Genomic DNA, 12,995 nt, shown 5'->3' with positions numbered 1-12,995 from the left:
GGGAAGGGGGAAGGGGGTAGGGGGAAGCAAAGGAGGAAGGGAACAGAAGGGGAAGAGAAAGGAAGGGGGAAGGGGGAAGAAAAAGGAAGGAGGAAGGGGAAAGAGAAGGAAAAGGGAAAAGGAGAAAGGAGAGGAGAACCTCAAACTGAAAGATCAAATGCCAACTTGATCAATGGCCTTTAACATGCAGGCTGAAAGCAGCAGAGTTTATAAGCAGTGTATAAGGAGAGTCTTGAGAAGAAGCTCCCTGCAAATTCGATATTTCACAAATAAATCAAACATTATAATTGATCTATTATTAATACTTTGCATATTCATAATAAGCCAAGATTGTTGGAGTCACAAAAGACTTAAAATGGAAAAAAAAGAAAATGCATAAGCAGTCAGCTACCACTCCTGGTACCCATTCAGCCCAAACTTGGTAGAAAGAAGACACGACTTCAGCAGAACCACTATTTTACCGTTCCTAACAATCTCAACAGTAATTTATAGATTAAAATGCGTTCAGTGATCCAGCAAACTTGTAAAGACAATTCAACAATCATTGCACTTAAGGGGTAATGGGTGTAAATTGGAGCATAGGAGGTTCAAGGTGAATATCCGAAAAAAAATTTTTACTGTAAGAGTGACAGAGCCCTGGAACAGACTGCCCAGGGAGGTTGTGGAGTCTCCCTCACTGGAGACATTCAAAACCCACCTGGATGCGTTCCTATGTGATGTACTCTAGGTGACCCTGCTCTGGCAGGGGGGGTGGACTAGATGATCTTTCAAGGTCCCTTCCAACCCCTAGGATTCTATGATTCTATGATTGCACTTACTGGACTGAAAAAAACTTTAACTGAATTGTAGCGTAGTTCTGCAGAAAATCTACATTTTCATGTATGTGCTTTACGTATTTAAAGACATCTGAGTACAATGTGCACACAAGCACAAGAAAATAGATCTTACCACTGCAGCTGGAACTTGATGCATTTTTGCAGCTGGGGTTCCTGGGCGTGGATAAAATTGATTAATAAACAAGCTTGGAAACTTGTATTGTTCTACAAGTTTCATTGTTTCTTGAAAATCTTCATCTGTCTCTCCTGGAAAACCACAGATGATGTCTGTAGCAATTGTTATTCCAGGCACTCTGTAAAAACAGAAGAAAGGAACATTTAACTAAGGACATGCAAATATCTTGCTCCCTTAAAAGCTAGCGTACATAGACTTACAGCTCTTCAACTTTATCAGCAGAAACTGAGACCTAAAATGTTCCTTGAAAAATAGTAAGATTTTAATACCATTGCTTGATAATGAAAAATATATTTGGTACTCTACTCAGTCAAGAGCACATGGAAGACAGACACTACAAAAAATACTAGATTAGGATTGTGACAGAAGAGTGAAAATATCTGGACCAACTTCTCCTTCATTCAAAATTATAGGTGATCAGCAGAGCTTGTGATTTTCTTGAATTCTTACTGCTTAATCCACAAAATATATAACTTACGACACTTAGCCACTAGAATTTGTAAACTATGTAATGCATTACAGTGCTGCTACCAAAGTAGAAAAGGATATCCAGAAGAGGGGACTGGCATGATGCATAACCTTGAAGATGTGAACAAAATTGGCTTTGGAGCCAATAAGACATCTTTTAGTCACAAGTTAATTTCTAACTCAGCACTTTGTAAAATCAGCTTATGACTTGCTTGAAAAGGAAAATAAAATAGTTTACAAATGCACAGGCACTGAGAGATCTCTTGTTATTTAGCAAGGTCAACATTTCCACTGTTCCCCTTGGGCTGAATACACAGAACACTTTTCACACAGCAGCTTAAGAGAGGACAGCTGAGAGGCAGCAGTGAGCGCAGCGGAGTGCACGGATGGAGGTGAAGGCAGGGGCCTTCAGTTGTGCTGTGCCACCGTGATAGTCTTAGAAACATGTCACTGAGCATTTTCCTCAGTAGATGTTGGAGTAGCCAACCCTGCTAGGATTGAGGCTTGCACCCAGACTGAGATAGTGGATGAAGCCCTCCAAGTCCCAAGTTGCAGGGAGACCCTGGAAGCTCTCTCTAATGCCAGGAGAGATGTCTCTCTGGCCCGCAGTAGCTGTGGTGTCTTGAAAGAGCTGTGTCTCCAAGCAGAGAAGTTATATGAGGAAGTTAGCAAGCTGAGCAGCATCAGACAAGTAGAAAGGGAGATAGACTGGACCTTCTCTGCAGCTCAACAGCTTGAAGAGCCTCAGCCCCCATCTGCAACAGAGAAGCAAGTAGTGTCAACCCCCATTGCTGAGGCAAGCAAAACCTCTGGATAAGGGGAATTATGGAAGCTGGTGAGTTCTGACACCAAGGATCTTGCCCCACCTAAGAACTTACAACTGCAAAACAGGCTTGCCACCCTCAAAGTAAAAAATGACCCAGATATGCCAACAAGCAAAGTATCTGGTCCACCTTCTCCCTAAACCACACAAGACTACCAGGCGGAAGCAACAAGTCATTGCAATGGGTGACTGACTCCCTACTATGCAGGACACTGGCATCCACCTGTCAACCTAATCAACCATCTAGAGAGGTTTGCTGTCTGCAGATGTTGCCCAGGGAGGTTGTGGAGTCTCCCTCCTTGGAGATGTTAAAAAGTTGTCTGGACATGGTCCTGGGTAACTTGGCTCTAGGTTGCCCTAAGTGGGGGTGAGAGGGTGGTGGTGTGTGGACAAAATGACCTCAGAAATCCCTTCCAATCTCAGCCCTTTTTTCATTCTGTGACGTGACCCAGAAGAGTAAGTCCTACAACCAAGAAATTTACTGCATGGTACTTATAGAGCATTCCATGGGACCCAGGAGATACCAACTCAGTTTTCAAAACCTGATGCTAGCTGGCTGGATGACCACTGCCCTATGAGAAACTGGGAAACCACAGCACTGTTTTGTATTCAGCCTGCTTGTGTTAAGTGGGAATTATGATAAATCTCCTCTGCAGAGAGGCAGAAATTTATAGTACTCCCTAACAACAGAGATGTATCTACAACACAATTGATTCTACACTATCAGTAACAATGATGAACTGGAGAAAATATTATTTGTAAGGAAAAATAAGAACCTTATAATGATATTGGTGGTATCTGACTTAAAGCCGACCCTGCTTCAAGTGGGGGAAATAACTGACACTTCCAGAGTTTCCTTCCAAACTAATTCTACAGTTGAGTAGGCTACAGGCAAGGGAAGAGCTGAGACAGCTTCTTCTAGGGGTGCAGGGCACAAGACCACTGCCACAAGCAAAGCTCACATCTGAGCTTAAGAAGGGGTCTCCAAGACTAAATCCGACCTAAGGAAATGGCTGGAAGGCTTCTCTTCCCCTCATCAGAACAAGAAACAGCAGAACTGTAAATACAAACACATGCAATCCAAGTCACTCTTACAAAAAATTTGAATGGCCAAAGAGAACAATAATTTCTTATTAGACAGCACATCACAGAAAAAATAATGCTGTGGTTACAGTGAGTGAAGAAACTAAAATCTTAATATCTGAAATAGAAACTTCCTGCAACAATGAACTGTACTGAACAGGAGAATCTGCTGGCAAAAAAACCCAAGAAAGGGGAAGCAGAGAATATTGTTCTTAGTAATTTGATGAGGTGAAGTATTAGATCATGCACAGCTTATATTTACCACAGAGGCTTTCATATACACATACAAACAGTATATGGTAGCAAATCTCTTTTGTGACTTTTTTTTAATGTAAAAATTTATTTAAGTGTTGGCAATGCACTTACATTAAAGGAAATGTCTTGGGCCTCCTTTTTACATATGCCTGAATATATAGTTAGCTGCACAGGAATTTATTACACATCTTATTATTAGAATATTATTTTACCTTTTCCTTATGAAAAATAAATTCTTTCAATTCCTTTTTGGGTTCACAAATTCAGACTCCATCATTTGAGATGAAGTTAAAACATGGCATATGAATGCCAAATCGAACCAGTATAAAACTGAACATTTTCAAGGACTTAGCCCAGTAATAATTGGGAAGCATAAGCTGAATATGGCACAGAACAGCAAAAATCCTGAGAGCTGGTGGCTAAACAGCCTCAATTGCCATTGCTTTCTTCTTAAGGCTGACAAACTGCAAGATACGAAGTTCTGCTTGATATCAGGTAACAATAACATTCATTAGCTTTAAGGACTGAGTAAGCAGATGAGCACTATATTCTGCAATGTGATTTTATTCACATTACAAATCTGTGCATTAATAGTAAGCTTCTGGAGGAAAAAGTACATTACTTTATAAATTAGTATCACATAATGTCAGCTGCAATTTCTCAGATCATGAACAGAGCATTCATTATGTTTGACAAAACCATTTAAATGAAGTTATTTCAACCATTTTAATGACACTATTGGCAACAGTCAAATAATTTATTACCAATGGTAGTAGTAATACTATCCTTTATAAAGGTTTGGTTGTTTCTATAGCAACATGAATTCTAAGGTTCAATCAAGACAGATAAAATAAAATATGTTCTTCTCCATAACACCAGTTGTCATTCAGTTAAAAGTAAATTACATATTTTAAAAATTCATAAACTCTACAAATGTCTAAAATCCATTTGGTGATAAGGTGTTAATTATCTTTGTAATTAGATTTTTTCCAGGATGGAATTATTACACACAAAGAAAAGCTAGAGTATGAAAGGAGAATAAGGACCACAGTGTATTCAGCAACAGCAATTAATTACAGTTCAATCCAGTATGACTGCCTAAAATATGACACTGCATATTGCATTTTAATATCACTGTTGATAATATTGTTAAAGAAGTAGTTTTAAAAGGGGAGAAAAGCATGAGATTTCACTCAGAATAAAATCCAGTTAATGATAAAAAACAAGCTCTTTAGCCTTTCTCAAAGCACTGATGAACAAAAATAAGTACCATTAGTTCCATACGTGAAACACGATTTCTTAATGAAAACACAGGGAAAAAGATATAATTGCAGAAATATATAAAGCTCATATACACTTGAAAACTAAAATTATCTTTGCTCTGACAATCTGAAGCAAAGAATAACAAAATCCTTTATTGCTGTTGTGGTTTGGGCCCAACGCAATAAAGGAGCAGCCCCACGGCCGCTCACTCAGCTCCCCACACACACACTCTGGGGTGAGGAGGACAAAGGCCAACTAGAAGCTCCTGGGTCGAGACAAAGGACAAGAAGGTTCTTCACCCATTAAGGTCCTGGGCAAAACAGACTCAACTTGGGGAAAAATAATAATTTAATTTCACACTAATCAAACACACCCAGGACACAGACACAGACAGGGCAGGGCTTGCAGATGTTACCCCACCCCTCCCTTCTTCCCGGGCCCAAATCCCTCTGTTCCCGGTTTCTCTCCCTCCTTCCCCCCAGCAGCACAGGGGGACAGGGGATGGGGTTTGGAGTCACTTCACAGGCTGGTGGTTCCTGCTGCTCCTGCCTCCTCAGGAAGAAGGATTCCTTACAGTCCTGCCCTGCTTCCCCACGGGGTCCCTCCCATGGCAGAGAGTCCTCCAGGAACCTCTCCTTCCTGAGCCCTTCCCACCAGGCCCGGAGCTGCTCCAGCCTGGGCTTCCCACAGAGTCACGGGGGCTTCGGGAACAGCCACCAAGTTCCTCCCTCCTGGCGCCTTCAGGGAATGTCCCACCACGTTCCCCCATGAGTGCAGGGGCACAGCTGCCATCTCGCCATGGGCTGCAGGGAAACCTCTGCTTGGGCACCTTCTGCTCCTTCTTCCTCACCAAACACCAGCCTCACCAGCACAGTTTTTCTTTTCTCCAACTGTTCACTCTGCCCAGGTGTTATCTCAGTTCTCTCATTTCTTTCATATGTTAATCACAGAGGTGCATCTCTTGTCCCTCTAATGGCTCCTTGGCTGGGTTTGGAGCAGGGGCAGCTTCTCAGCTTCTTACAGGAGTCACTCCTGCTGCCCTTCCCCTGCTACCAAAACCCCACCAAACCAAACCTCCACAATTGCATAATTTCACCAGATGTTTCATAGCTGTACCAGCTATGAAATACGATCCAAAATTACACAAGAATCAAATTCTGGTGCATCAGCCAGTATTACATCACTTTATCAAATTAAATGCAGTTTATGTATTCTGAAGAAAACAAAGCAAAAAACTGCTTAATATCCCCAGTAAGCATTTGGTAACGTTTATTATATGAATGCATTTGCATTACATATAAAAAAATCAATTGCAACAAACATTTTCTAGGTTCAGTATAGAAAGAAGCTCCACAACACCTTGTTCAGTGAACCAAGGATATACAGTGGTCCTTATGAAAGATAAAATGATTTTTTAAAAGCAGAAATTTGCTTCAAATATACACAAGTCTGGATGGTCCTCATTGCCTAGCTAATGGAGGTGGTCAGTCTGTTTCAATACTTCTGAACATAAAATGATGTAAACTTCTCTAGGCATTTAAAGCTCCATGATCCTGACAAATGCCTACAAAGATTGTGTGCAATTATTTTTCTGGGAATCATAAATCTTGTTAGATTTTTTTCTCTGAAGACACATGATCACGTCCATTCACTTAACTTTAGAAACTAAGAATAAACAGCCACAAGTCAATTGTCAGTTTAAACATTTGACAATAAAATTAGGGAATTTCAGAAAAAAAATATTAATTTGAGGAATAATTCAGGCAATGCATAAGATAATACAGCACTAATACTTAAAGTTCCTCAACATTCTCTCCTTTATGTCCCCTCTACATGGATAAATCCCTTCCATCTACTCAAGTAGATTTATGCTCTATCATCCTGTAATAGACCAGCAATACAACCATCATCATCTCAGGCAGTTCTTACCACCCAAAAAGAAGCAATTACTTCATCTTACAGTAAGGAAGTGTCCATTTTAGTGTGATGCTGTAAGGACCAGCACAGCTAGAAATGACCACGAACAAGTGCAGAGAGGACAGACATCCAAAACCCCACAGAAAAGTGGAACAAATATCTTTGAAGGACACGGAAGAAATGCAAGATCTTACCCTCTTCCTGAAGAGGAACCAAGTCAGTCTATTAGGTCAGAGAAAAAATTGTTCTACTTCCAAAAGGAGTGGCTGATGCCTGGAAGTAAAGTCATGGGTAAGCAAAAAAATTTGCTGTGGGTAACTACTGCCATGAGAATTGCCTCCTCTGAGCTTGCAGGTATCTGAGTTAGCTCTAAGGAAGCCTGGAAGAAGAAATCAGTCTGAAGTGAGCTCTGTGCTACTACAGCTATGTAGTTCCTGGAGCTCTGTTTGCTCAGGTATCTCTGTTGCACAATACTAACCAGCAAACAGTGCAGTCATACCTTCACAGTGACAAATGAACTGAACTTCCCTGCTTTTTTCTGCTCAGAGGACTTAGTCACCAATGTTAGAGAAAAGAGAAATAGGACTAGCAGTATATTACCATACACCAAATTTCTAACAGAGGGAAGTTAGAGAACTCTTGATGGAAGGTAACTTGGGAGTGAAATGCAAAATCCGTACTAATTTGATTTAGGAAAGACATAAAAATGTCAAGCTGCCAAAAATAAAAATAGTAATACCCACCCTCACCCCATTTTCACTGTTTTCAGTGGAGCTTCATGGACCTTCACAGAGGTCTAAGAAAACTAGCAGCAAAAGTGTAGAACTTGCTAGGATTCAGGTGTTACATGGATCATTTCATGTGGTTTTAGTCATAGCAAACATTTCCTTCAGCAAAAATCATTACAAACCAAATCATGCTCAGGGAAGAAATTATGTAAAGGAGCTAAAATGCAATTCATCCTCACCTTCACCTACCATGTGGCCATCTGAAATTCTTTTGCATGATCACATATTCCTCCTACTTCCCCTCCAGGAATTAATATTTAAATTCAGCAATGACTTAAAGCCATCAGCTCACTCCTAACAAAGATCCTCCACCTCCACACCTCCCAGTACAACAAAATACTGGATTAGAATAAATAGCTACATGAATATATTTAAAACACTGTATGTTCTTACAAAAGGTACATGAACTGCCTGGGAAATCTACAGCACTTAAGGTCAAAACAAAAAACTTGATGACCTAGCAAATTCTTTATTCATAAATTAGAAATCTGCATTGAAAAAAATGTTAGGAAATAAAAGGGCAATTCTTATGAAAATAAAACCAATGTACTCTGAAATGTTATTTCAGCCTCATATGTTATTTTATATTTTAGAACCTCTCTGCACTATATGCCTGTTTAGGGAACCTGCAAATGAAATTAATGTTAATGGATAAAATGAGGTTATCTGAGAGTTGGTCTTTCAAGCATAATTGCAAACTCTATCAGATATCTCAACATGCCATTTTGTGTTTGAGCTGAAAAAGATGTAATGTTTGCATCTTCCCCGTGACCACACACAGTCCTGCAGAAGCTCTTTCCTCCTCTGTTTCTTTTTTCTCTGCAAGGCCTGAGTCTTCTGGGATTTCTGACCTAATCTTGAATTGCTCACTGAGGAGACACAGGAGTTGGAGCTAGCACAAGAGAAACAGACTGCTCAGCTGGAAGCACTGCCTCTTTGAAAGGCTAGTTAACAACATGAAACCTCACCCTACTTCTCTCGACTATATATGGAGATTAACCTGAGAATGGAGCCACACTTGCAGGAAGAGATTCAGCCTCCTTCTGATCTGAAACCCTCCTATGATTCTCCTCTCCCCATGGCCTATGAATCGAGCACAGCAAAATATACTCTTAATTTAAGTGTCCGGAGTTAGGGGAGTAAACCTGAACATAATTTCTGAAGAAGGGATTTTCAATCTTTTTCAGTCTATTATTTACCTTAAATTATGCAATGGATGTACAGACTTCTAACAAATAGATATCCACTGACAATGTTTTTCTTAGTAATGTTTTCCATATGTGTTTAAAAGTAATCCAGGATGTACAAGTTCAAACCCCTGTGACAGAAAAAGGAGCTCTTTTAAACCCTCCTATCAGTTGCTCAACTGATTTACACATAGAGTGAAACTGGAAAGTACCTCGCTTCAATGACAAAAGACATTCATTAACATTTCTGTGTGAAGTCTTTTAAATGATAAGCCTTACAGGCTAGATACAAACTATCATTTGGCAAGACTGCATATCCAAATGCAGCTATATATATGTATCATGACCATTAATACTTAAGAAACTGATGTAAGAAAAAAAGCAGTACTATCAAGTTCACTGCAGAATGTATGTTATTAATTCTTATATACAATTCTATTTAATGCTGCCGTTTCTTTTTCCAGTGTCCAATTGCTCTAGACACATAATAACATAATCAAAATTATCAGGACAAACAGTAGAAGATTTTGCATCTACATGTTGGATAAGTAGGGAAGATCCAACCACAAATTCTAAAGAAATTTAAAACACTCTTATAAAATTTAGCAACAAAAGTATAGATGGCAAGACCGGACAGATATTTGACAGACTGCAATAAAATATAAAAGAAAAGAGAGGTGGCAAGATATTGGAGTGAACATGGCCAGGGAGTCAAACCTCTAGAAATATAAAAATGAATATAAATATAAATAATGTAATGTATAAATTTCCAGTCTACTATAGTTAGCATTAATATCTTTTAATTCAAGCTTCATTTAAGTCTGAGGGACCTTATATTTGCTTCTATCCAACTGTTCATCAGATTGAGCCAATTGAAAAGATTAATTTACTGCACTTTGATTGAATTTCTATTAAATGTGTAATAAACTGTATTGGAAAAAAACTAAATGTATATTACATCCAGATGCTGTGTGCCAGATACAATCACATAGAGAAATGGGTGAAAGCTGCGGCCTCACTCTAAAAAAGAAAGCTGCTTATATTCAGTGCAAGAAAAAAGTTTATTTAATAAACTACCATGCTTAAACGTCATTGTTTTTTAAACTGTGCTGCATATTAGTCATTCAGGCCTTCTGTTTTGATTACTTTTTGCAGATTTGGACCTGTTTATGGTGTATATATTTCTATTAAATACAATAGCATGAGATTCCACCCTGGCAGGACACCTGCTGACATCTTTTATTTGTGTACGTGCTCCCACAGCAAAGCAATTATATTACTTAAAATATTTTTAAATGCTGACTATTACTGCCTCTCACAACTCCAGGTTGTCTCACAAATCAGTTCTCCTTCACCTTGCAGTTTGTCTGCATGAAAGTGAAGAGAACTTTGTTATTTTTTTTGTAAAAGTCTATAGTGGCTTCATATAAGTCAATTTACTTGTTTACTTTCACTCAACTATTGAAACACTGAATCCCAGCAAATGTTTAAGTAATATTTTCTTCATGTGTGTAAAATGCATAATTTTAAGACTTTAAAAAAACGGTTTTCACAACTTATGTCCCTGAAACTGATGCCTAAGATGCCACAAACAAGACAAAGAAATGGCAGTGCCGCATTGTTATTGTTTTGTTGTGTTGTTTGTTTTTGTTGTGTGTTTTTTAAAAATAATAAAACAGACAAACAAAAACCAGACATGACCACAGAGAAACCTCTAGAGTATTTTTTCAGAGTATCCCTGCAGGTTTCTCTGGAAAAGGGTGTATGCACATGCACACATAGAAGAATTAGTGGCAAGACCATAAATCCTACCATTTAATTCAGAGGTGACTGGTAGTGAAGAAACTTTATATTTCAGGGGTAGCAGAAATGACATCTTAAGCCTAGGTCAGCTACAGAGTCACTGCATGCATTCGGCAGCAACTTCCAACTGATTTGCAAGTGCAGCTTAAGAGGCTGGTTTTGAACTTCAGGGTCATTAGTGGTTTTACGTAAGTCACCTCACACAGGCTGTACAGTGGTAGCTGTGATCAAGATGCACAAACCTAACAGCTCTCAGAGCTTAAATGAGAGTGAGAATGGGTATTTTTTTATGCCTGTTCTTTTCCAAGCCCATCTCTTGCCCACAAAAGAGCTCTTTCAGCACCTGGGCTGAATGACACCTGGAGGCAGCTAGGAGGCCTAATTTCCAGACCTGAACTTCAGAAGGTATAGTCAGGGACTGGGTCTGTCTGTGTTGCTGGGGAACAGTGACTTACATAAAAGTGCATTTCATAATTAGCACAGCTCACTGCCTGAGGATGAAGAAAAGCACACATTTTACTCTCTTTAAACAATTAGTGAAGATTGCTAGAGCTCCTATTAGATGCAACCCAAATGTTTTATAAGAAAATACTTCTCATTATCAATTTTCCTAAGAAACTCAAACAGTTACGGCTTAGACTAACTTCATTAAAATATAAGGTGCTGTGCTCTTCCCATAAAAATGAAACATTTTACTAAACTCCATTACAGATTTATAACTTCAGATCATTATTGTTTTATGATTAAAAAATGAGTGACTTAAGACAAAAAGCTCAACATTCTTAAACTTCATTTCCATTCAATCTCTAATAAATACCATCTGCTGTGTACTTTAGGGATATTATAGCCGTCAAAAACTCAGCCGTATTATGAGAACCAGCACCAAGTTGATCTGAAATGCATATTTGAACAGATGTGTTTAAATTACATCTCTCTGTCTATCCACACGCATAAATTCAGAATAAGCATGTGTTGATTTAAAATGCATAAAAAAGGGATTTGGAGATGCATCAAAAGTGAATAGCATCTCAATGGATCAAGGCTCACATTACTAAAGGTCATCACTAAAAATAAAGTTTGAATTTATTAAGGGTTGCACCAGGGAACTGTTCTTGAGAGCTGACTTAATGTTTGCTGCACTAAAGCAGCCATTGAAATTACTCTAATTTTCTATGACCCTTCACTGTTTAACATTAGAGCTGTCAGGCATGGCCAGAAATAATAGGATCTCAGCCATGAGTAGCTGAGAATATATATTTTTTCTCAGTCTGACACAATGCTTATCACCAATACTAAACATCTTGGATGCTGAGGACCCATCCAAGTCTGTTTCAGTGGCAGTCATTTAGCTCTTCAATCTGACACACAAATCAGGCACATAAAATAAGATTAACATGCCTTTTTTGGCATGATGAAACCAAACGAAAAAATTGCAAGCAGTGCTCCATTAACAAATGCTAATTAAAAAATGAAAAATCCTTCTGAACTTGTCTTCCCCCCCCTGCTATAATCTACTGCACTGTCATGTGTCAGGGACATACAAGATAAGACAGACCAGACCAAAGAACCTCCTAAGCCCAGTAGTTTACTGCTAGCAGTGGGCAGCAGCAGCAGTCCAGGGAAGTGTTTAAGATGTAGAGGCCCCCAGAATCCCTCACTTCCAACAACTGGATTTTGTCAGAGAGTGTGTTTTTTGTAACCAGTAGCCTCTGGACTTCTCCTCCATTAACTTGTCCCCTTAAATCTAAACTCCTCTGCATCATAAACACTCAAAAGAAAAAAAAAATAAATAGAAAAACCCACTCTCTCCTTTGAGCCTGCCACTTGATTCCATCAATTTAATCAGATGTCCCCTAATTGTTAGACTGGGAGAGACCCATAACAACTTTGTTCACCTTCATGATTGTATTGACCTCTGTTTTAGTCTGTATCAACCAGAACTTTTCCAGAATGAAGAGTCCTGAATTTCCTTTGTGTGACAGATCTGTCATGTCTCTGATAATCCCTGTTAATATTCACAGTAATATTTCACTTTGTAACAGATCCTTTTTGTGAGGGGTGTTGACAGCATTTAACAATACAGACACAATGAGATAAAAATCTTAAAGTATTTCTAGAATTTAGATAAACTATGTGCTTTTTAAATTTTTCTTTCATGTTTGGGTTCATTTGTTTTTTAGTAAGAAGGTAGTAAAAGTAAATGCAAATACAGCATTGGTAAACATTGCACACCTAGAGAAGTGTTACACTCCAAATCATTAAAATACATTTAAGGCAGCCATGTTCTGACATTCACTTTTAAGAGCAGTCTGCAACAGGACCAACAAACTGGGAAAAATCCCTTGATAATATGATCAGTGTTAAAATTCAGGAAAACAGGACTCATACTACTCTTTC

At 38.8% G+C, this 12,995-nt stretch overlaps 1 protein-coding gene across 1 annotated transcript in view; it reads right to left on the bottom strand.

The window, feature by feature from the left end:
- CDKAL1 (CDK5 regulatory subunit associated protein 1-like 1) overlaps positions 1–12,995 on the bottom strand; it is a 434,593-nt gene that overhangs the window by 128,223 nt on the left and 293,375 nt on the right. The window contains exon 10 of the mRNA XM_010004517.1: positions 949–1,129. Coding sequence (XP_010002819.1) covers positions 949–1,129 — 181 coding nt within the window. The remainder of the gene's footprint in view (positions 1–948; positions 1,130–12,995) is intronic.

This window comes from Chaetura pelagica, unplaced genomic scaffold, assembly GCF_000747805.2.
Source record: "Chaetura pelagica isolate M959 unplaced genomic scaffold, ChaPel_1.0 scaffold78, whole genome shotgun sequence".
NCBI classification, from domain to species: domain Eukaryota; kingdom Metazoa; phylum Chordata; class Aves; order Apodiformes; family Apodidae; genus Chaetura; species Chaetura pelagica.
This window is presented reverse-complemented; position numbering and strand designations above follow the sequence as displayed.